The sequence below is a fragment of the Scyliorhinus torazame genome, chromosome 24, assembly GCF_047496885.1.
Source record: "Scyliorhinus torazame isolate Kashiwa2021f chromosome 24, sScyTor2.1, whole genome shotgun sequence".
NCBI classification, from domain to species: Eukaryota; Metazoa; Chordata; class Chondrichthyes; order Carcharhiniformes; family Scyliorhinidae; genus Scyliorhinus; species Scyliorhinus torazame.
The window spans coordinates 16,622,815-16,648,755 of NC_092730.1; the positions used below are offsets into that span (position 1 = coordinate 16,622,815).

Below are 25,941 nucleotides of genomic sequence, written 5' to 3' on the forward strand. Positions count from 1 at the left end.
ACTGGGACTTTACTGTTCTGGACGTGGCAATTGGTCTTAAATAAAAACAAAATAAGCACAAAAGTGGATGTGACGCTGGAGGATTACTGGAAGGAGGTTTCTTCGGGTAATCTCTAAAGTGGTGCACGTGAAACTGGACCCGGGCCCTCGGGAGGCCATATTCGGGGTGTCGGACCAGCCGGGGTTGGAAACGGGCGCGGAGGCGGATGTTGTAGCCTTCGCTTAGTTGATTGCCCGAAGGCGGATCCTGTTTGGGTGGAGATCAACCTCTCCACCCTGTGCCCTGACATGGCGGGGGGACCTGCTGGAATTCTTGGCGCTTGAAAAGGTCAAATTTGAACTGAGGGGAAGGATGGAGGGGGTTCTACAAGTCATGGGCGTTATTCATTATGCATTTTTGAGAATTGGATAACATCGAACATTAGGCGGGGGGGGGGGGGAGAGGGACTGTATGGGTGATTCCTGATTCCTTTTTGTCATTTGTTTGTTCGCATGCGGGCTAATGTTTGGGGGTTTGGTGGGACGATGGGATTGTCGTTATTGATATGGGGATTGACATTGCATTCGTTACTGATAAATGCGTGTACATTTGGGAGAAAATGTGAAAAAAGAGAATAAGAATATTTAAAAGAAAAGTTGGATGTGACAACCAGAATTTTGATATCTCTTCTAGAGTGGAGATGACGAAGACTACCAGAGGATTTTCAGAACCAAAATCAAGCCCCGTCTGAAGTCAGAGGATGGTGCGGAAGCGTCAGATCAAGGTGACAGATTTTCCAATGTACATATCACCAGAAAGGTTATTACGCGTACAATTCATACGCATGGTGCGACGGTCATGACCGACATGGACATCCAGAATCCAGAATTTAAAATAAAAGTTCCGAGGTATGAGCAAGTCACCATTGAGCGATCAGGGCCCCAACTGGAAACGCCGGAGATGGATGTAGATCTTAATCTCCCCGGCGCGGAAGGGCTGAAATTCCAAATGGGAGACGGCAAGCGCACGACGCACACAATGCACATTGTGAAGACGAAAGTTGTAGAGGTAGCTGGGCCGGACACGGAGCATGGCCAGGCTACTTTCCACATGCCGCAGATGAACATAGCAGGAGGGGGAAGAACAGTGCAAACGTCGGACCTCGATATCACGGTCCCAAAGACAACTGTCAAAGGTCAAGTTGTTGATATCAGTACAAGTGGAGCAAAAACAGTCATCTCTTCCCCGACGACTGACGCTGATCTTAATATATCTGGATATCGTGGTGATTTCAAAGGTCCAAAGATTGATGTTCAAACGTCGAAAATGTACCTTGATGGTTCAAGATTCAACACACAAGATGGGAGACTAAATGTCAAAATGAAGGCAGCAAACTTCAATGTTTCAGCTTCAGATGCAAAGGAAATTCCCAATGCCAAAGTTACGAAAAAGTGCACAATAGTCGATGGAGCAGATCTAGACATCAGTACTAAATTTCCTGAGGCAAACATTAAGCTGTCTGGGCCAAAAATAGCAGGCGGCATTCAAATGCCTGTGGCAGGAGGGTTTGTCAGCGAAATCAAAGGTCCTAAAGTCAAAACGCAAGGATTCAATGTATCCACACCCCGGATAGCAACGCCCGATATTGATGAGCAGCAGAAATGTCCAACAGTGGAACATGACATTGACGCACCCGACATCAATCTGCACGGTGGCATCAAAGGTCCAAAATTCAATATCTCGGGTCCCGCAATCAGAAGCTCTGAATTTGATTTAGATCTCAAAGATCCCAACTTTACTCGAGATGTGGCCGCCCCTGATGTCAACCTAGGGGGTGATCTTCAAGGCCTAAGTGTGAATGTCAAACGTCCTAAACTCCCCAAAGCACCTGGTGTCAAAGGAAGCACAGTGACATTTTCAACGCCTTCCATAACTGTGCCCAACGTAAATGTTCCAAGTGTTGATTTGAATCTTAGAGGCCAAGACGTGAAACCTGACCATGGTATTGATCGCCCGTTTTCAAATGTAGGGGGAAACATCAAAGGCCCCAAGGTAGATGTTGATGTTCCTGAGGCTGACATTAAAGGGCCCAGTGGGAAGTTTCATGTGCCCAAATTCAATATGCCCAGATTTGGAATGGGTGGAGGTAAATTAGAAGGACCAGATCTAGGCATTGATGCCAATCTTCCTGAGGGAGATGTCAAACTAACTGGACCACAGATAGAAGGTGGTGTTGATGTACCCGACATAAATCTAGATATTGAAGGAGGCAAAATCAAGGGTCCAAAATCTAAAATGCCGCAAATTCATATTTCAGGACCCAACATCAAAAAACCTGATTTTGATGTAGAGTTCAAAGGTCCAAAAATGAGCGGAGATGTTGCTGTCCCTGACATTGATCTGGGGGGTGATCTCAAAGGCCCAGATGTGACTTTCCAGGGACACAATGCCAAAGGAGGTGGGTTCAAGATGTCAATGCCTTCCATAGGAATACCAAAAATAAAGACTCCTGACTTTGATTTGCATCTGAAAGGCCCCGAAGTGAAAGGTGGCCATGATGTTGGTCTGCCTTCTGCAAATATACAGGGTGAGATCAAAGGGCCCAAGGTAGATGTTGATGTTCCAGAGGCTGACATTAAAGGGCCCAGTGGGAAGTTTCATGTGCCCAAATTCAGTATGCCCAGATTTGGAATGGGTGGAGGTAAATTAGAAGGACCAAGTCTAGACATTGATGCCAATCTTCCTGAGGGAGATGTTAAACTAACAGGTCCAAAGATAGAAGGCGGTGTTGATGTACCCGATGTAGATCTAGATATTGGAGGTTCTGGTAAGATCAAAGGCCCTAAATTTCAAATGCCACAATTAAACATTTCAGGACCCAAGATCAAAAAACCTGACTTGGATGTGCATCTCAAAGGTCCAAAAGTGAGCAGAGATTTTGACGTTCCTGATCTTAATCTGGAGGGTGATCTCAAAGGCCCAGATGTGAATATTAAAGGTCCCAAAGTTGATATCGAGGGACCTGATGTCAAAGGAAGCGGCCTGAAGTTTGGAATGCCTACAGTAAAAATGCCCAGTGTAAATGTTCCAGAGTTTGATTCGAATCTTAAAGGCCCAAAATTGAAAGGTGACCATGAAATTGGTCTTCCTGCTGCAAATATAGAGGGTGAAATCAAAGGTCCCAAAGTAGATGTTGATGTTCCAGAGGCTGACATCAAAGGCCCCAGTGGGAAGTTTCGATTGCCCAAATTCAAAATGCCCAGCTTCGGAATGGGAGGAGGTACATTGGAAGGACCAGGTCTAGACATTGATGCCAATCTTCCTGAGGGAGATGTCAAACTAACTGGACCACAGATAGAAGGCACTGTTGATGTACCCGATGTAGACCTAGATATTGAAGGAGGCAAAATCAAGGGTCCAAAATTTAAAATGCAAAAATTTAATGTTTCAGGACCCATGATCAAAAAACCTGATTTTGATGTAGAGTTCAAAGGTCCAAAAATGAGCGGAGATGTTGCTGTCCCTGACATTGATCTGGAGGGTGATCTCAAAGGCCCAGATGTGAATATCCAGGGACCCAATGCCAAAGGAGGCGGGTTCAAGATGTCAATGCCTTCCATAGATATACCAAAAATAAAGACTCCTGACTTTGATTTGAAGCTTAAAGGCCCAAAATTGAAAGGTGACCATGAAATTGGTCTTCCTTCTGCAAATATAGAGGGTGAGATCAAAGGTCCCAAAGTAGATGTTGGTGTTCCTGAGGCTGACATTAAAGGCCCCAGTGGGAAGTTTCATATGCCCAAATTCAGTATGCCCAGATTTGGAATGGGTGGAGGTAAATTAGAAGGACCTGATCTAGACATTGATGCCAATCTTCCTGAGGGAGATGTCAAACTAACTGGACCAAAGATAGAAGGCGGTGTTGATGTACCCGATGTAGATCTAGATATTGGAGGTTCTGGGAAGATCAAAGGCCCTAATTTTCAAATGCCACAATTAAACATTTCAGGACCCAAGATCAAGAAACCTGACTTGGATGTGCATCTCAAAGGTCCAAAAGTGAGCGGAGATTTTGACGTTCCTGATCTTAATCTGGAGGGTAATCTCAAAGGCCCAGATGTGAATATTAAAGGTCCCAAAGTTGACATCGAGGGCCCTGATGTCAAAGGAAGCGGGCCGAAGTTTGGAATGCCTTCGCTAAAGATGCCCAGCATACATGTTCCAGAGTTTGATTTGAATCTTAAAGGCCCAAAATTGAAAGGTGACCATGAAATTGGTCTTCCTTCTGCGAATATAGAGGGTGAGATCAAAGGTCCCAAAGTAGATGTTGATGTTCCAGAGGCTGACATCAAAGGCCCCAGTGGGAAGTTTCGATTGCCCAAATTCAAAATGCCCAGCTTCGGAATGGGGGGAGGTACATTGGAAGGACCAGGTCTAGACATTGATGCCAATCTTCCTGAGGAAGATGTCAAACTAACTGGACCACAGATAGAAGGCGCTGTTGATGTACCCGATGTAGATCTAGATATTGAAGGAGGCAAAATCAAGGGTCCAAAATTTACAATGCCAAAATTTAATGTTTCAGGACCCAACATCAAAAACCCTGATTTTGATGTAGAGTTCAAAGGTCCAAAAATCAGCAGAGATGTTGCTGTCCCTGACATTGATCTGGAGGGTGATCTCAAAGGCCCAGATGTGAATATCCAGGGACCCAATGCCAAAGGAGGCGAGTTCAAGATGTCAATGCCTTCCATCGGAATACCAAAATTAAAGACTCCTGACTTTGATTTGCATCTGAAAGGCCCCGAAGTGAAAGGTGGCCATGATGTTGGTCTACCTTCTGCAAATATACAGGGTGAGATCAAAGGGCCCAAGGTAGATGTTGATGTTCCTGAGGCTGACATCAAAGGCCCCAGTGGGAAGTTTCATATGCCCAAATTCAGTATGCCCAGATTTGGAATGGGTGGAGGTAAATTAGAAGGACCTGATCTAGACATTGATGCCAATCTGCCTGAGGGAGATGTCAAACTAACTGGACCAAAGATAGAAGGCGGTGTTGATGTACCTGATGTAGATCTAGATATTGGAGGTTCTGGGAAGATCAAAGGCCCTAATTTTCAAATGCCACAATTCAACATTTCAGGACCCAAGATCAAAAAACCTGAGTTGGATGTGCATCTCAAAGGTCCAAAAGTGAGCGGAGATTTTGACGTTCCTGATCTTAATCTGGAGGGTGATCTCAAAGGCCCAGATATCAATATCAAAGGTCCCAAAGTTGACATTGAGGGCCCTGATGTCAAAGGTAGCGGGCTGAAGTTTGGAATGCCTTCTCTAAAGATGCCCAGCATACATGTTCCAGACTTTGATTTGAAGCTTAAAGGCCCAAAATTGAAAGGTGACCATGAAATTGGTCTTCCTTCTGCAAATATAGAGGGTGAAATCAAAGGTCCCAAAGTAGATGTTGATGTTCCTGAGGCTGACATCAAAGGCCCCAGTGGGAAGTTTCATATGCCCAAATTCAGTATGCCCAGATTTGGAATGGGTGGAGGTAAATTAGAAGGACCTGATCTAGACATTGATGCCAATCTTCCTGAGGGAGATGTCAAACTAACTGGACCAAAGATAGAAGGCGGTGTTGATGTACCCGATGTAGATCTAGATATTGGAGGACGCAAAATCAAGGGTCCAAAATTTAAAATGCCAAAATTTAATGTTTCAGGACCCACGATCAAAAAACCTGATTTTGATGTAGAGTTCAAAGGTCCAAAAATGAGTGGAGATGTTGCTGTCCCTGACATTGATCTGGAGGGTGACCTCAAAGGCCCAGATGTGAATATCCAGGGACCCAATGCCAAAGGAGGCGGGTTCAAGATGTCAATGCCTTCCATAGGAATACCAAAAATAAAGGCTCCTGACTTTGATTTGCATCTGAAAGGCCCCGAAGTGAAAGGTGGCCATGATGTTGGTCTACCTTCTGCAAATATACAGGGTGAGATCAAAGGGCCCAAGGTAGATGTTGATGTTCCTGAGGCTGACATCAAAGGCCCCAGTGGGAAGTTTCATATGCCCAAATTCAGTATGCCCAGATTTGGAATGGGTGGAGGTAAATTAGAAGGACCTGATCTAGACATTGATGCCAATCTGCCTGAGGGAGATGTCAAACTAACTGGACCAAAGATAGAAGGCGGTGTTGATGTACCCGATGTCGATCTAGATATTGGAGGTTCTGGGAAGATCAAAGGCCCTAATTTTCAAATGCCACAATTAAACATTTCAGGACCCAAGATCAAAAAACCTGACTTGGATGTGCATCTCAAAGGTCCAAAAGTGAGCGGAGATTTTGACGTTCCTGATCTTAATCTGGAGGGTGATCTCAAAGGCCCTGATGTGAATATTAAGGGTCCCAAAGTTGACTTCGAGGGCCCTGATGTCAAAGGTAGCGGGCTGAAGTTTGGAATGCCTTCTCTAAAGATGCCCAGCATACATGTTCCAGAGTTTGATTTGAATCTTAAAGGCCCAAAATTGAAAGGTGACCATGAAATTGGTCTTCCTTCTGCAAATATAGAGGGTGAAATCAAAGGTCCCAAAGTAGATGTTGATGTTCCAGAGGCTGACATTAAAGGCCCCAGTGGGAAGTTTCATCTACCCAAATTCAGTATGCCTAGATTTGGAATGGGTGGAGGTAAATTAGAAGGACCTAATCTAGACATTGATGCCAATCTTCCTGAGGGAGATGTCAAACTAACTGGACCAAAGATAGAAGGCGGTGTTGATGTACCCGATGTAGATCTAGATATTGGAGGTTCTGGGAAGATCAAAGGCCCTAATTTTCAAATGCCACAATTAAACATTTCAGGACCCAAGATCAAAAAACCTGACTTGGATGTGCATCTCAAAGGACCAAAAGTGAGCGGAGATTTTGACGTTCCAGATCTTAATCTGGAGGGTAATCTCAAAGGCCCAGATGTGAATATTAAGGGTCCCAAAGTTGACATCGAGGGCCCTGATGTCAAAGGAAGCGGGCTGAAGTTTGGAATGCCTTCACTAAAGATGCCCAGCATACATGTTCCAGAGTTTGATTTGAATCTTAAAGGCCCAAAATTGAAAGGCGACCATGAAATTGGTCTTCCTTCTGCAAATATAGGGGGTGAAATCAAAGGTCCCAAAGTAGATGTTGATGTTCCAGAGGCTGACATCAAAGGCCCCAGTGGGAAGTTTCGATTGCCCAAATTCAATATGCCCAGATTTGGAATGGGTGGAGGTAAATTAGAAGGACCAGGTCTAGACATTGATGCCAATCTTCCTGAGGGAGATGTCAAACTAACTGGACCACAGATAGAAGGCGCTGTTGATGTACCTGATGTAGATCTAGATATTGAAGGAGGCAAAATCAAGGGTCCAAAATTTAAAATGCCAAAATTTAATGTTTCAGGACCCAACATCAAAAACCCTGATTTTGATGTAGAGTTCAAAGGTACAAAAATGAGTGGAGATGTTGCTGTCCCTGACATTGATCTGGAAGGTGATCTCAAAGGCCCAGAGGTGAATATCCAGGGACCCAATGCCAAAGGAGGCGGGTTCAAGATGTCAATGCCTTCCATAGGAATACCAAAATTAAAGACTCCTGACTTTGATTTGCATCTGAAAGGCCCCGAAGTGAAAGGTGGCCATGATGTTGGTCTACCTTCTGCAAATATACAGGGTGAGATCAAAGGGCCCAAGGTAGATGTTGATGTTCCTGAGGCTGACATCAAAGGCCCCAGTGGGAAGTTTCATATGCCCAAATTCAGTATGCCCAGATTTGGAATGGGTGGAGGTAAATTAGAAGGACCTGATCTAGACATTGATGCCAATCTGCCTGAGGGAGATGTCAAACTAACTGGACCAAAGATAGAAGGCGGTGTTGATGTACCCGATGTAGATCTAGATATTGGAGGTTCTGGGAAGATCAAAGGCCCTAATTTTCAAATGCCACAATTCAACATTTCAGGACCCAAGATCAAAAAACCTGAGTTGGATGTGCATCTCAAAGGTCCAAAAGTGAGCGGAGATTTTGACGTTCCTGATCTTAATCTGGAGGGTGATCTCAAAGGCCCAGATATCAATATCAAAGGTCCCAAAGTTGACATTGAGGGCCCTGATGTCAAAGGTAGCGGGCTGAAGTTTGGAATGCCTTCTCTAAAGATGCCCAGCATACATGTTCCAGACTTTGATTTGAAGCTTAAAGGCCCAAAATTGAAAGGTGACCATGAAATTGGTATTCCTTCTGCAAATATAGAGGGTGAATTCAAAGGTCCCAAAGTAGACGTTGATGTTACTGAGGCTGACATCAAAGGCCCCAGTGGGAAGTTTCATATGCCCAAATTCAGTATGCCCAGATTTGGAATGGGTGGAGGTAAATTAGAAGGACCTGATCTAGACATTGATGCCAATCTTCCTGAGGGAGATGTCAAACTAACTGGACCAAAGATAGAAGGTGGTGTTGATGTACCCGATGTAGATCTAGATATAGGAGGTTCTGGGAAGATCAAAGGCCCTAAATTTCAAATGCCACAATTAAACATTTCAGGACCCAAGATCAAAAAACCTGACTTGGATGTGCATCTCAAAGGTCCAAAAGTGAGCGGAGATTTTGACGTTCCTGATCTTAATCTGGAGGGTGATCTCAAAGGCCCTGATGTGAATATTAAGGGTCCCAAAGTTGACTTCGAGGGCCCTGATGTCAAAGGTAGTGGGCTGAAGTTTGGAATGCCTTCTCTAAAGATGCCCAGCATACATGTTCCAGAGTTTGATTTGAATCTTAAAGGCCCAAAATTGAAAGGTGACCATGAAATTGGTCTTCCTTCTGCAAATATAGGGGGTGAGATCAAAGGTCCCAATGTAGATGTTGATGTTCCAGAGGCTGACATCAAAGGCCCCAGTGGGAAGTTTCGATTGCCCAAATTCAAAATGCCCAGATTTGGATTGGGGGGAGGTACATTGGAAGGACCAGGTCTAGACATTGATGCCAATCTTCCTGAGGGAGATGTCAAACTAACTGGATCACAGATAGAAGGCGATGTTGATGTACCCGATGTAGATCTAGATATTGAAGGAGGCAAAATCAAGGGTCCCAAATTTAAAATGCCAAAATTTAATGTTTCAGGACCCACGATCAAAAAACCTGATTTTGATGTAGAGTTCAAAGGTCCAAAAATGAGTGGAGATGTTGCTGTCCCTGACATTGATCTGGAGGGTGATCTCAAAGGCCCAGATGTGAATATCCAGGGACCCAATGCCAAAGGAGGCGGGTTCAAGATTTCAATGCCTTCCATAGGAATACCAAAAATAAAGACTCCTGACTTTGATTTGCATCTGAAAGGCCCCGAAGTGAAAGGTGGCCATGATGTTGGTCTACCTTCTGCAAATATACAGGGTGAGATCAAAGGGCCCAAGGTAGATGTTGATGTTCCTGAGGCTGGCATTAAAGGCCCCAGTGGGAAGTTTCATATGCCCAAATTCAGTATGCCCAGATTTGGAATGGGTGGAGGTAAATTAGAAGGACCTGATCTAGACATTGATGCCAATCTGCCTGAGGGAGATGTCAAACTAACTGGACCAAAGATAGAAGGCGGTGTTGATGTACCCGATGTAGATCTAGATATTGGAGGTTCTGGGAAGATCAAAGGCCCTAATTTTCAAATGCCACAATTCAACATTTCAGGACCCAAGATCAAAAAACCTGAGTTGGATGTGCATCTCAAAGGTCCAAAAGTGAGCGGAGATTTTGACGTTCCTGATCTTAATCTGGAGGGTGATTTCAAAGGCCCAGATGTGAATATTAAAGGTCCCAAAGTTGACATCGAGAGCCCTGATGTCAAAGGTAGTGGGCTGAAGTTTGGAATGCCTTCTCTAAAGATGCCCAGCATACATGTTCCAGAGTTTGATTTGAAGCTTAAAGGCCCAAAATTGAAAGGCGACCATGAAATTGGACTTCCTTCTGCAAATATACAGGGTGAAATCAAAGGTCCCAAAGTAGATGTTGATGTTCCAGAGGCTGACATCAAAGGCCCCAGTGGGAAGTTTCATATGCCCAAATTCAGTATGCCCAGATTTGGAATGGGTGGAGGTAAATTAGAAGGACCTGATCTAGACATTGATGCCAATCTTCCTGAGGGAGATGTCAAACTAACTGGACCAAAGATAGAAGGTGGTGTTGATGTACCCGATGTTGATCTAGATATTGGAGGTTCTGGAAAGATCAAAGGCCCTAAATTTCAAATGCCACAATTAAACATTTCAGGACCCAAGATCAAAAAACCAGACTTGGATGTGCATCTCAAAGGTCCAAAAGTGAGCGGAGATTTTGACGTTCCTGATCTTAATCTGGAGGGTGACCTCAAAGGCCCAGATGTGAATATTAAAGGTCCCCAAGTTAACATTGAGGGCCCTGATGTCAAAGGAAGCGGGCTGAAGTTTGGAATGCCTTCGCTAAAGATGCCCAGCATACATGTTCCAGAGTTTGATTTGAATCTTAAAGGCCCAAAATTGAAAGGTGACCATGAAATTGGTCTTCCTTCTGCAAATATAGAGGGTGAGATCAAAGGGCCCAAGGTAGATGTTGATGTTCCTGAGGCTGACATTAAAGGCCCCAGTGGGAAGTTTCATATGCCCAAATTCAGTATGCCCAGATTTGGACTGGGTGGAGGTAAATTAGAAGGACCTGATCTAGACATTGATGCCAAACTTCCTGAGGGAGATGTCAAACTAACTGGACCACAGATAGAAGGCGCTGTTGATGTACCTGATGTAGATCTAGATATTGGAGGAGGCAAAATCAAGGGTCCAAAATTTAAAATGCCAAAATTTAATGTTTCAGGACCCACGATCAAAAAACCTGATTTTGATGTAGAGTTCAAAGGTCCAAAAATCAGCGGAGATGTTGCTGTCCCTGACATTGATCTGGAGGGTGATCTCAAAGGCCTAGATGTGAATATCCAGGGACCCAATGCCAAAGGAGGCGGGTTCAAGATTTCAATGCCTTCCATAGGAATACCAAAAATAAAGACTCCTGACTTTGATTTGCATCTGAAAGGCCCCGAAGTGAAAGGTGGCCATGATGTTGGTCTACCTTCTGCAAATATACAGGGTGAGATCAAAGGGCCCAAGTTAGATGTTGATGTTCCTGAGGCTGACATTAAAGGCCCCAGTGGGAAGTTTCATCTACCCAAATTCAGTATGCCCAGATTTGGACTGGGTGGAGGTAAATTAGAAGGACCTGATCTAGACATTGATGCCAATCTTCCTGAGGGAGATGTCAAACTAACTGGACCAAAGATTGAAGGCGGTGTTGATGTACCCGATGTAGATCTAGATATTGGAGGTTCTGGGAAGATCAAAGGCCCTAATTTTCAAATGCCACAATTCAACATTTCAGGACCCAAGATCAAGAAACCTGACTTGGATGTGCATCTCCATGGTCCAAAAGTGAGCGGAGATTTTGACGTTCCTGATCTTAATCTGGAGGGTGATCTCAAAGGCCCAGATGTGAATATTAAGGGTCCCAAAGTTGACATCGAGAGCCCTGATGTCAAAGGTAGTGGGCTGAAGTTTGGAATGCCTTCTCTAAAGATGCCCAGCATACATGTTCCAGAGTTTGATTTGAATCTTAAAGGCCCAAAATTGAAAGGTGACCATGAAATTGGTCTTCCTTCTGCAAATATAGAGGGTGAAATCAAAGGTCCCAAAGTAGATGTTGATGTTCCAGAGGCTGACATCAAAGGCCCCAGTGGGAAGTTTCGATTGCCCAAATTCAAAATGCCCAGCTTCGGAATGGGGGGAGGTACATTGGAAGGACCAGGTCTAGACATTGATGCCAATCTTCCTGAGGGAGATGTCAAACTAACTGGACCAAAGATAGAAGGCGATGTTGATGTACCCGATGTAGACCTAGATATTGAAGGAGGCAAAATCAAGGGTCCAAAATTTAAAATGCCAAAATTTAATGTTTCAGGACCCACGATCAAAAAACCTGATTTTGATGTAGAGTTCAAAGGTCCAAAAATCAGCGGAGATGTTGCTGTCCCTGACATTGATCTGGAGGGTGATCTCAAAGGCCCAGATGTGAATATCCAGGGACCCAATGCCAAAGGAGGCGGGTTCAAGATTTCAATGCCTTCCATAGGAATACCAAAAATAAAGACTCCTGACTTTGATTTGCATCTGAAAGGCCCCGAAGTGAAAGGTGGCCATGATGTTGGTCTACCTTCTGCAAATATACAGGGTGAGATCAAAGGGCCCAAGGTAGATGTTGATGTTCCTGAGGCTGGCATTAAAGGCCCCAGTGGGAAGTTTCATATGCCCAAATTCAGTATGCCCAGATTTGGAATGGGTGGAGGTAAATTAGAAGGACCTGATCTAGACATTGATGCCAATCTGCCTGAGGGAGACGTCAAACTAACTGGACCAAAGATAGAAGGCGGTGTTGATGTACCCGATGTAGATCTAGATATTGGAGGTTCTGGGAAGATCAAAGGCCCTAATTTTCAAATGCCACAATTCAACATTTCAGGACCCAAGATCAAAAAACCTGAGTTGGATGTGCATCTCAAAGGTCCAAAAGTGAGCGGAGATTTTGACGTTCCTGATCTTAATCTGGAGGGTGATTTCAAAGGCCCAGATGTGAATATTAAAGGTCCCAAAGTTGACATCGAGAGCCCTGATGTCAAAGGTAGTGGGCTGAAGTTTGGAATGCCTTCTCTAAAGATGCCCAGCATACATGTTCCAGAGTTTGATTTGAAGCTTAAAGGCCCAAAATTGAAAGGCGACCATGAAATTGGACTTCCTTCTGCAAATATACAGGGTGAAATCAAAGGTCCCAAAGTAGATGTTGATGTTCCAGAGGCTGACATCAAAGGCCCCAGTGGGAAGTTTCATCTGCCCAAATTCAGTATGCCCAGATTTGGAATGGGTGGAGGTAAATTAGAAGGACCTGATCTAGACATTGATGCCAATCTTCCTGAGGGAGATGTCAAACTAACTGGACCAAAGATAGAAGGTGGTGTTGATGTACCCGATGTAGATCTAGATATTGGAGGTTCTGGAAAGATCAAAGGCCCTAAATTTCAAATGCCACAATTAAACATTTCAGGACCCAAGATCAAAAAACCAGACTTGGATGTGCATCTCAAAGGTCCAAAAGTGAGCGGAGATTTTGACGTTCCTGATCTTAATCTGGAGGGTGACCTCAAAGGCCCAGATGTGAATATTAAAGGTCCCAAAGTTAACATTGAGGGCCCTGGTGTCAAAGGAAGCGGGCTGAAGTTTGGAATGCCTTCGCTAAAGATGCCCAGCATACATGTTCCAGAGTTTGATTTGAATCTTAAAGGCCCAAAATTGAAAGGTGACCATGAAATTGGTCTTCCTTCTGCAAATATAGAGGGTGAGATCAAAGGCCCCAAAGTAGATGTTGATGTTCCAGAGGCTGACATCAAAGGCCCCAGTGGGAAGTTTCGACTGCCCAAATTCAAAATGCCCAGCTTCGGAATGGGAGGAGGTACGTTGGAAGGACCAGGTCTAGACATTGATGCCAATCTTCCTGAGGGAGATGTCAAACTAACTGGACCACAGATAGAAGGCGATGTTGATGTACCCGATGTAGATCTAGATATTGAAGGAGGCAAAATCAAGGGTCCAAAATTTAAAATGCCAAAATTTAATGTTTCAGGACCCACGATCAAAAAACCTGATTTTGATGTAGAGTTCAAAGGTCCAAAAATCAGCGGAGATGTTGCTGTCCCTGACATTGATCTGGAGGGTGATCTCAAAGGCCCAGATGTGAATATCCAGGGACCCAATGCCAAAGGAGGCGGGTTCAAGATTTCAATGCCTTCCATAGGAATACCAAAAATAAAGACTCCTGACTTTGATTTGCATCTGAAAGGCCCCGAAGTGAAAGGTGGCCATGATGTTGGTCTACCTTCTGCAAATATACAGGGTGAGATCAAAGGGCCCAAGGTAGATGTTGATGTTCCTGAGGCTGACATTAAAGGCCCCAGTGGGAAGTTTCATCTACCCAAATTCAGTATGCCCAGATTTGGGCTGGGTGGAGGTAAATTAGAAGGACCTGATCTAGACATTGATGCCAATCTTCCTGAGGGAGATGTCAAACTAACTGGACCAAAGATTGAAGGCGGTGTTGATGTACCCGATGTAGATCTAGATATTGGAGGTTCTGGGAAGATCAAAGGCCCTAATTTTCAAATGCCACAATTCAACATTTCAGGACCCAAGATCAAGAAACCTGACTTGGATGTGCATCTCAAAGGTCCAAAAGTGAGCGGAGATTTTGACGTTCCTGATCTTAATCTGGAGGGTGATCTCAAAGGCCCAGATATCAATATCAAAGGTCCCAAAGTTGACATTGAGGGCCCTGATGTCAAAGGTAGCGGGCTGAAGTTTGGAATGCCTTCTCTAAAGATGCCCAGCATACATGTTCCAGAGTTTGATTTGAATCTTAAAGGCCCAAAATTGAAAGGTGACCATGAAATTGGTCTTCCTTCTGCAAATATAGAGGGTGAGATCAAAGGTCCCAAAGTAGATGTTGATGTTTCAGAGGCTGACATCAAAGGCCCCAGTGGGAAGTTTCATATGCCCAAATTCAGTATGCCCAGATTTGGAATGGGTGGAGGTAAATTAGAAGGACCTGATCTAGACATTGATGCCAATCTTCCTGAGGGTGATGTCAAACTAACTGGACCAAAGATAGAAGGTGGTGTTGATGTACCCGATGTAGATCTAGATATTGGAGGTTCTGGAAAGATCAAAGGCCCTAAATTTCAAATGCCACAATTAAACATTTCAGGACCCAAGATCAAAAAACCAGACTTGGATGTGCATCTCAAAGGTCCAAAAGTGAGCGGAGATTTTGACGTTCCTGATCTTAATCTGGAGGGTGATCTCAAAGGCCCAGGTGTGAATATTAAAGGTCCCAAAGTTGACATCGAGGGCCCTGATGTCAAAGGAAGCGGGCTGAAGTTTGGAATGCCTTCGCTAAAGATGCCCAGCATACATGTTCCAGAGTTTGATTTGAATCTTAAGGGCCCAAAATTGAAAGGTGACCATGAAATTGGTCTTCCTACTGCGAATATAGAGGGTGAAATCAAAGGTCCCAAAGTAGATGTTGATGTTCCCGAGGCTGACATCAAAGGCCCCAGTGGGAAGTTTCGATTGCCCAAATTCAAAATGCCCAGCTTCGGAATGGGAGGAGGTACATTGGAAGGACCAGGTCTAGACATTGATGCCAATCTTCCTGAGGGAGATGTCAAACTAACTGGACCACAGATGGAAGGCGATGTTGATGTACCTGATGTAGATCTAGATATTGAAGGAGGCAAAATCAAGGGTCCAAAATTTGCCATGCCAAAATTTAATATTTCAGGACCCACGATCAAAAAACCTGATTTTGATGTAGAGTTCAAAGGTCCAAAAATCAGCGGAGATGTTGCTGTCCCTGACATTGATCTGGAGGGTGACCTCAAAGGCCCAGATGTGAATATCCAGGGACCCAATGCCAAAGGAGGCGGGTTCAAAATTTCAATGCCTTCCATAGGAATACCAAAAATAAAGGCTCCTGACTTTGATTTGCATCTGAAAGGCCCCGAAGTGAAAGGTGGCCATGATGTTGGTCTACCTTCTGCAAATATACAGGGTGAGATCAAAGGGCCCAAGGTAGATGTTGATGTTCCTGAGGCTGACATTAAAGGCCCCAGTGGGAGGTTTCGTTTTCCCAAGTTCAAAATGCCCAGATTTGGAATGGGTGGAGGTAAATTAGAAGGACCTAATCTAGACATTGATGCCAATCTCCCTCAGGGAGATGTCAAACTAACTGGACCAAAGATAGAAGGCGGTGTTGATGTACCCGATGTAGATCTAGATATTGGAGGTTCTGGGAAGACCAAAGGCCCTAAATTTAAAATGCCACATTTCAACATTTCGGGATCTAAGATCAAAACACCTGAGTTCGATGTGCATCTCAAAGGTCCAAAAGTGAGCGGAGATGTTGACGTCCCAGATGTTAATCTGGAGGGTGATCTCAAAGGCCCAGATGTGAATATTAAAGGTCCCAAAGTTGACATCGAGGGCCCTGATGTCAAAGGAAGCGGCCTGAAGTTTGCAATGCCTTCTGTAAAAATGCCCAGTGTAAGTGTTCCACAGTTTGATTTGAATCTTAAAGGCCCAAAATTGAAAGGTGACCATGAAATTGGTCTTCCTTCTGCGAATATAGAGGGTGAAATCAAAGGTCCCAAAGTAGATGTTGATGTTCCTGAGGCTGACATCAAAGGCCCTAGTGGGAAGTTTCATGTGCCCAAATTCAGTATGCCCAGATTTGGAATGGGAGGAGGGAAATTAGAAGGACCAGGTCTAGACATTGATGCCAATCTTCCCGAGGGAAATGTCAAACTAACTGGACCACAGATAGAAGGCGATGTTGATGTACCCGATGTAGATCTAGATATTGAAGGAGGCAAAATCAAAGGTCCAAAATTTACAATGCCACAATTTAATATTTCAGGACCCAAGATCAAAAAACCTGATTTTGATGTAGAGTTCAAAGGTCCAAAAATCAGCGGAGATGTTGGTGTCCCCGACATTGATCTGGAGGGTGATCTCAAAGGCCCAGATGTGAATATTAATGCTCCCAAAGTTGATATTGAGGGACCTGATGTCAAAGGAAGCGGCCTGAAGTTTGCAATGCCTTCTATGAAGTTGCCAAGTATACATGTTCCAGAGTTTGATTTGGATCTTAAAGGCCCAAAATTGAAAGGTGACCATGAAATTGGTCTTCCTTCTGCAAATATAGAGGGTGAAATCAAAGGTCCCAAAGTAGATGTTGATGTTCCAGAGGCTGACATCAAAGGCCCCAGTGGGAAGTTTCGATTGCCCAAATTCAAAATGCCCAGCTTCGGAATGGGGGGAGGTACATTGGAAGGACCAGGTCTAGACATTGATGCCAATCTTCCTGAGGGAGATGTCAAACTAACTGGACCACAGATAGAAGGCGATGTTGATGTACCCGATGTAGATCTAGATATTGAAGGAGGCAAAATCAAAGGTCCAAAATTTACAATGCCACAATTTAATATTTCAGGACCCAAGATCAAAAAACCTGATTTTGATGTAGAGTTCAAAGGTCCAAAAATCAGCGGAGATGTTGCTGTCCCTGACATTGATCTGGAGGGTGATCTCACAGGCCCAGATGTGAATATCCAGGGACCCAATGCCAAAGGAAGCGGGTTCAAGATGTCAATGCCTTCCATAGGAATACCAAAAATAAAGGCTCCTGACTTTGATTTGCATCTGAAAGGCCCCGAAGTGAAAGGTGGCCATGATGTTGGTCTACCTTCTGCAAATATACAGGGTGAGATCAAAGGGCCCAAGGTAGATGTTGATGTTCCAGAGGCTGACATTAAAGGCCCCAGTGGGAAGTTTCATTTTCCCAAATTCAGTATGCCCAGATTTGGAATGGGTGGAGGTAAATTAGAAGGACCTGATCTAGACATTGATGCCAATCTTCCTGAGGGAGATGTCAAACTAACTGGACCAAAGATAGAAGGCGGTGTTGATGTACCCGATGTAGATCTAGATATTGGAGGTTCTGGGAAGACCAAAGGCCCTAAATTTAAAATGCCGCAGTTCAACATTTCAGGACCCAAGATCAAAAAACCTGACTTGGATGTGCATCTCAAAGGTCCAAAAGTGAGCGGAGATGTTGACATTCCTGATCTTAATCTGGAGGGTGATCTCAAAGGCCCAAATGTGAGTATTAAAGGTCCCAAAGTTGATATTGAGGGCCCTGATGTCAAAGGAAGCGGCCTGAAGTTTGCAATGCCTTCTATGAAGCTGCCCAGCATGCATGTTCCAGAGTTTGATTTGGAGCTTAAAGGCCCAAAATTGAAAGGTGACCATGAAATTGGTCTTCCTTCTGCGAATATAGAGGGTGAAATCACAGGCCCCAAAGTAGATGTTGATGTTCCTGAGGCTGACATTAAAGGTCCCAGTGGAAAGTTTCATATGCCCAAATTCAAAATGCCCAGCTTCGGAATGGGTGGAGGTAAATTAGAAGGACCAGGTCTAGACATTGATGCCAATCTTCCTGAGGGTGATATCAATCTAACTGGACCACAGATAGAAGGCGCTGTTGATGTACCTGATGTAGATCTAGATGTTGACGGTGGTTCTGGTAAGATTAGGGGCCCTAAATTTAAAATGCCAAAAATCAATATCGCTGGACCGACGATCCCAAAAGCTGATTTTGGACTGGAGCTCAAAGGTCCAAAATTGTCGGGGGATGTTAATGTCCCTGATGTTAGTCTGGAGGGTGATCTCAAAGGCCCGAAATTTAAAAAACCTGGAATCAGTTTCTCTGGACCAAAGATTACAAAACCTGATTTGGATCTGGAGCTGAAAGGTCCAAAACTGTCAGGGGATGTTGATGTTCCTGGTATTCATATGGGGCATGACATCAAAGGCCAAAATTTGAACATTAAAGGGCCCAAAGTAGATATTGATGGACCTGGTGTTAAAGGAAGTGGGCCTATGATTTCCATGCCTTCAATAGGTTTTCCGCATATTAAAGCTCCTGACTTTGATTTGAATTTCCAGGGCCCCAAAATTAAGGGTGATCAGAACATTGGTCTCTCTTCACCAAATATAGAGGGAGAAATTAAAGGTCCACAGATTGGTCTGGAGACTCCAGATGTTGACTTGGAGGGTGCGCATGGACAGTTCCGCATGCCAAAAATTAAAGTACCCACTTTCAAAATGGGTGGATCTAAATTAGAAGGACCTGATCTGGACTTTGATGCCACCCTTCCTGATACAGATGTCAATCTATCTGGCCGAAAGATAAAAGGTGGAGTTGAGGTTCCCGACGTAGATGTGGATGCTGATGGTAAAATTAAAGGCCCTGGATTTCAAATGCCAGGCTTCAATATCTCATTACCCAAAATGAAACCCCCGAATTTTGATCTTCGGCTTAAAGGTCCTGACCTGACAAGTGGTGGTATCGCTGCTGACATTAATGTGGAGAGTGACGTAAAAGGCCCGGAGTTTGATATTAAAGGCCCCAAAGTAGACATTGAGGGACCTGACCTGAAGATTGAAGGCCCTGACGCAAAAGGGAGTGGGCACAAGATTTCAATGCCTTCTTTGAACATTTCAGCTCCCAATATATCTTCCCCAGGCATGGATTTTGACTTGAAGGGCCCCAAACTGGAAGGTACTGCCGATGTTAAATCTCCAAGTGTAGGTATCGATGTACGTGGACCCGAAATGGATGCACATGGTCACGGAGCGCATCTGAAAATGCCCAAAATTAAGAAACCTAAATTTGGATTCGGAACTAAAGGACCACAAGGAGACATAAATGCTCCGTCTCTGGACATATCTGGTGCTGACGTAGATTTGAATGTTGATTCACCGGACCTGAACATTAGCACCAAAGGGAAAAAGGGCAAATTTAAAATGCCTAAATTTAATATCAAATCAAAGAAACCTGCAGGAGATGTGAGGGTGACCGTTCCAAAGGGTGACCTTGATTTATCCAAGCCAGATGCAGATATTTATCCCCCAGATCTAAATGTAAGCCTTGGATCATCTGATGGACAATTAAACGTCAAGCCATCGAAGGTAAAGAAACCACGATTTGGAAAAATGAAGCTGTCGTTTCCAGATGTTGAGTTTGACTTGGCATCGCCAAAATTCAAAGGTGATATACCTAGTCCAACGATTGAAGGAGATCTACAAGCGCCTGATATCGATGTTTCAACTGCAGGCATAAAAGGTCCACATGTTGATATCAAAGGACCAGGCATAGATGTCAACACCGACATTGACTTGGAAGGACCTGGTTTCAAAGCCAAAGGGACAAAATTAAAATTGCCTTCGGTGAACATCAAGTCGCCAAAAACATCTGGACCGAATTTAGATGTTAATCTAAAGGGCACAAATCTGAAAGGTGATCTATCAGGAGATGTAACAGGACCGACGGTCGACATAAAGAGACCAGAAATAGATTTTGACGTTGATGCTCCCAATGTGGACATTGATAAACCAGAAGACAAATTAAAAATGAAAATGAAGAAGCCAAAGTTCAATATTTTGGGACCGAAATTCAAAGGTTCAGGTGTGGACGTTGAACTCGGCGCACCCAAATTAGAGGGTGGAATTAAAGGGTCCGGAGTTCACATTGCTGCACCCAGTATTGATCTTCAACCCAAGATCTCTGCTCCAGATCTACATTTGCAAGGACCAAGTCTTAAAGGTGACGTTAGTGTATCTGACCCAACAATGGAATGTGATATCAAAGGGCCAAGTGTTAACCTAGATACGTCAGGTCAAGGTGTAGGAGGGAAGTTGAAAATGCCCAAACTGAAATTCCCCAGCTTTGGGGTAGATCACAAAGCAACAGGGCCAGATATGAATGTTAATATCAGCCTTCCAAAGGCAGATCTTTCTGGACCAAAGCTAGATGCTGACTTTAACGTACCGTCAGCAGATATCAAAATTGGTGCGCCCGGCGTAAACATTGGCGGACACGATGCTAAAGTTAAAGGATCAGGTTTTGAGATGCCATCATTGAAAGTTTCAGGACCCAAAGTCAGTTCCCCCGGCTTTGATCTAAAAGGTGACATCAAATCACCTCAAGTAGATGTGAAGGGACCAAAGTTGGATTTTAAGATGCCCAATATCAATTTTGAGGGTGCAGAAGGAAAGTTGGAGATGCCTGAAATGAATGTTTCAGGTTCTAAACTGCAAGGTTCTGATCTGAATCTCGGCATACATACTGCAAAGATAGGAGGTGATCTTAAGACAGTGGGTTTTGATGCAAATCTTGAGGCTCCTGATGTGGACATAAACGCAGGTGGTAAATTCAAAGGCCCCCAGAATGCGACGCCATCAGTTGGCATCTCGTCACCTAAATTGGACATAGATTTAAAGAATCCACAATTAAAAGGTGATGTCAATATTTTCGGCCCAGATATCAAAGGAGACTTTAGAGGACCAGATGTGAATGTCAAAGGTCCTAATATAGATGTTGGTGCCGCAGATATTGGCATTAAAGGTGGAGGGGGTAAGCTAAAGATGCCTCAGGTAAAGCTTGCAGGACAGAAGATAGGAGGGGTCTCTGCACCTGATTTCAACATTAGTGTGAAGGAACCTAAACTAGAAGGAAATCTGGCTGCGGATCTTTCTGGCCCAAAGATCGATGCTGACATAAAGTGCCCTAAAGTAGACGTTAAAGGGCCAGATATGAAAATGGATATGCCAGACATCAACTTTGGTGGTTTAAAAGGAAAAGGTCCCAGTGTTGATTTCAATGTGCCAAAAGCTAACATAGGATTTTCTGAACCAAGGTTTGCGGGAGACATGAAGGGAGATATAGACTTTGGCGTATCAGATGTGAAGTTTGGTGCAAAAGGCCCTACGATAAAAGGAGGTGTTGGTATCTCCGGTTTCAAAGGTGACACGAGGGGTCCAGAGCTTGGCGTCAAAGCTCCTGACGCAAGTGCAGATATTAAAGCAACACTAGCAGAGCTTGATATTCCATTGCATAAAATGACAATACCTAAATTCAAACATTCTCAATTTGAAATAAAGGGGCTGTGTTTGGAAGGACCAGAAATGACAACGGGAGCCAGTGTTTCAGGTCAGCTAAATGCTTCAAGCACACAAGGTGCGAGTAGCAGCATTAAAGGGCCGCAGGCAAGTGTCAGCCTGCCAGAAGGTGAGGTGGAAAGTTCAGGCGTCAAGGTGAAGAAGGGCAAAATTAAAATTCCCAAATTTAATTTTTCCAAGTCGAAAGGGAAGAGTAGTGCTGAAGGGGCAGAGGGTGAATTCAGCGTATCTGGACCAAAGATTGATGTGAAGGGCTCGAAGGGTAGCCTGGGATTCGGTGACATTGAGATGGAGGGTGCAGAGGTGGCAGCATCTGGCAAAGGTCCTGGCCTGGACGTAAGCGCCTCCCCGAAAGGGAAGTCGGGCACGCTGGATTTCTCGTTATTCAGGGGCAAGAAGTCAGAGCGCCATAGGTCGTCGTCTCTGAGCGACGAGCATGAACATTCGCCGACTTCCCCGAAGGGCAGGATAGAACTTGGGGAAGGGGCGGCGGGGGCCAAGGGCAAAAAGTCGAAGCTGAAATTTGGAACGTTCGGGGGCTTCGGGGCCAAGTCGAAGGGCTCCTACGAGGTGACCCTGGGTGAGGGCGAGGCAGCAGGAGAGGGCAGCGGAATATCTCTCGTTTCCAAGAAGTCCCGTCTGTCCTCCTCGTCGAGCAGCGAGAGTGGGGCGAGAGCGGGATTCCGCCTTCCCAAGGTAGAACTGAACATCAACAAAAACAAAGAATAATTCTGTAAATAGAGACGAGTCCTTGTAAATAGAAATTAACTGCATTACCTTTAGCTGATAAAAGCCACGGCGTGGAGGTCTAACGCCTATCTCGTTGGCAGGTCAAAAATAGGATGGAGTATTTAAAACTGTTGAGCCATTGTTTTTTTTTACAATGCAAGGAATTGAACCATAGCCAGATCTGACCTGCAGATAGTTCAGAACACTTCTGTACCAGCTAATACAACAAAACTAAAGTTCTATTACTATGAGCTGAAAGCAATAGCCTACTAGCAGGAGAAAAAAACTATTTTGTTATATTTTCTATCTAATGGTTTGTTATTTTCATATACTGGTAAAATGGTGGTGTTAAAACATGTAATCACTGGTGCGCTCTCCAGCTTATTTTATTCAATGGAATTGCAGCTAATCTACGAGAGGTTTTACTGATTAATGATTTGAGCAAGACCAACGCAAAGCCAGTTGGAGAGGAAGAATTTAAGTTGTCTGTTAGACAAATAGATAGATGCCATTCTAACTATGTACGGTGCAATCTGGCAATGGCCAGAACAGGCTCAATTCATCCAGCAGTTTGGTGCCCTATAGCCAGCAAAGGGGTTTGGCCAATTTCCTTTCCCCGGTAAATTAAGAGGCAAAAAAAAAATCTATTGTGGATAGCTTAAATTCTTCTACTTTGTGAAATGTGTTACTGTTGTCTCTGGATCTAGTCAGGGCGTGTTTCCACTGTGAATGTTAATGCCACCCTCCTCTCCACCGCCATACACCCTCCCCCCCCCCCCCCCCCCCCAACCCACTCCTTCTCTCGTGGTGCTGCTGCTGCTGTAATCTATTACCCCCCGTCTCCTTTCTGCCAAAGCCACGACAAAGTCAAGTCCCCGGGGAATCGCTCGAGTTGGAGCGGAGAGCGCGTGTTAAAATATATGAAACACTTAAAAATTAAACGTCCAATTTTGTTGCACTTCTAATACTCCCATCTTGCGCCCCCCCCCCCCCCCCCCCCCGCCCCCAAACCCCCTCCGGCTTTCTCCCCGCAATTCCCCTTCCTTCCCGGCAGTCCGGCTTGGCCAATAAACGCAGCGCCTCGTGCGGAAGTTTCAGGATGGATTGGCTGGTCTTGGAACACAGGTCCGCTGCCCGCAAGTACGGGCAGCCCAACGAAGGAGCCTGCGGTGTTCGATTTACGAGCATTGCCGGGCCGAATGCGAGAGCGCTGCGGCAACGTCCCGCCTTGTCTCAAATCCACAGGTAGCACCAATACTCCCAGTAACATAGCAAACACTTTCCTTTATTTTTTTACAAATTACAAAGAAAATTGTGACTTTGCTTGGTTTTCCTTACTATTTTCTTTTGTTCCACTCAAAAGTGTTGTTAATAGAACTTTTCTTTATAATTCTGTCTGCACTTTGACTGCAAACAGTAGACAATGGGAATGTAAGGCAAGTGTGTACCTTGTAAAAATCAAATAAATTGTTCATTACCCTGAATCAAAGACTGGTCTTGTCTCCGTATTCTCAGTTTTCTTATCCAAATAATAATATTAATCTTTATCAGTGTCACCAGTAGGCTTACATTAACACTGCAATGAAGTTATTGTGGAAATCCCCTCGTCGCCACATTCCGGCGCCTGTTCGGGTACATGGAGGGAGAATTCAGAATGTCCAATTCACCTAACAAGCACGTCTTTCGGGACTTGTGGGAGGAACCCGGAGGAAACCCACGCTGACACGGGGGAGAACAGACGGCGACCCAAATCCGATAATCGAACCCGGGTCCCTGGCGCTGTGCAGCAGCAGTGCTAACCAGTGTGCTACCGTGGAAGGCTGAATCTTTGATTTGAGCGATAGGAAGTGGGACTGGGGTGAGAAAAGAATAATTTACGCTTGGCTCAGGACACGACTCCATGAGTTCTGGTGGAAGTTTAACGAGGGGAGCATTGGATCTGTCCGTAGTCCCTCTGTCGGCAAGCAGCCTTCCAACACCTAGGCCCCTGAGATTTCTGGAACCTGCTACCAGAAGCAGGGCATTGTCAAACTTCTGCCATCCGGTATGGCCCCTGTAATTAATTATATCCAAAATCCCCAGGTGGCCATTAACATAAGAGGGATGGGCGCCTTCCCCGTGGAGGTCGCAGAAAGTTGGAACTGTGGGATGTTTATCTTTTTGGATAAAGGTCCCGCAGGGTAATTTCCGCTGTTCATAACAAGGTGAGAGTTCAAGCAGCGAATGTCATCTCTAACACATGGAATGGACACAAGGACTACTACCTAACCGTTCCCACCTAAATTTTTCACTAAGGGAAAAAGGTCGACCAAACCAGTTCCCACCCTTATTAGCACCATTTCAACTTTCGGGCTTGATTCCGTTGGGAGGCAGGGAAGGGTTTGCAAAATCTGAAATCTTTCAATTTGACTGCAAAAAAAAAAAAAATCTCCTCTCGTGTGGCCTTTCTGAGGGGCTGGGAAAGCCTGGGGGCGTAACCCCACATGCCCCGTCCGAGGCTAGGGTTGCCTTTGTGAGCCCAATAGGAAATGAGAATTTTCTCCCGCCCCTGCAATTTTCTGCGTGCTGATGCGAGTTTTGCAAGCCCTCGAGAAACCAGCCTCTTTGGGGAGTTCTTGAGGACTGGAAGAAGCCTGCAGAGGAGTCAGGAACATTCTGATAGGCAGGAGGTAAACACTTTTGACAATTTGAGATATCATTCTTGAATGCTGTGATTTATCATTAGGGCTCTGTCCTGAAAAACTAAATTGACCCCTACATTGACCAGTTTTGTGTAAGTGTTGAGATGCATGAGAGTACTTTTACCATTTCAAAAAATGCTCCAATGCATTTAAAACTAATAAAATCACTGCTTGGTGTGTCTAGTGTAATAATCTTAAGTAATATAAATGCAGAGAGTCCTTTCAAAGTGAAAAGAAAAGCTTCAATAGCGTTCATAAGACCATAACACATAGGAGCAGAATTAGGCCATTCGGCCCATTGAGTGTGCTCCACCATTCAATCACGGCTCATATTTTTCTCATCCCCATTCTCCTGCCTTCTCCCCATAACCCCTGATCCCCTTATTAATCAAGAACCTATCTATATCTGTCTTAAAGACACTTATGAGACTTGGACTCCACAGCCTTCTGCGGCAAAGAGTCCACAGATTCAACACCTTCTGGCTGAAGGAATTCCTCCTCATCTCTGTTTTAAAGGATTTCCCCTTCAGTCTGAGGCTGTGCCCTCGGGTTCTAATTTCTCCTACTAGTGGAAACATCCTCTCCATGTTCACTCGATCAGTATTCTGTAAGTTTCAATGAGATCCCCCCTCATCCTTCTAAATTCCATTCACTTCGGGAATAAAAAGCAATTACCTGCCCCTGGACTGCTTTGATTGACAGGGCATCTGGAGTAGCTTAGAAAACCATTAGGTTTTCAGTTTCAATTGACTCCCCAGTATTTCCATTTCCCAGATTTATTATTACAGCTAAGTCCATTATGAACACTTGTCTGAGCTTCTAAAGTATCAGAACCATTTACCCCAGCGGCTGTGCTCACAGTTTGACTGTTTAAACAATTATCTGTCTTTGATG

The 25,941-nt window shown here is 44.5% G+C and overlaps 1 protein-coding gene across 1 annotated transcript in view; it reads left to right on the forward strand.

The window, feature by feature from the left end:
• The window catches only part of LOC140399924 (neuroblast differentiation-associated protein AHNAK-like), an 84,874-nt gene extending 61,019 nt beyond the window's left edge, over window positions 1–23,855 (forward strand). The window contains exon 5 of the mRNA XM_072489406.1: window positions 674–23,855. Within this exon, the coding sequence (XP_072345507.1) occupies window positions 674–22,366 (21,693 nt within the window). The 3' untranslated portion in view covers window positions 22,367–23,855. The remainder of the gene's footprint in view (window positions 1–673) is intronic.
• Window positions 23,856–25,941: the final 2,086 nt, after the last annotated feature.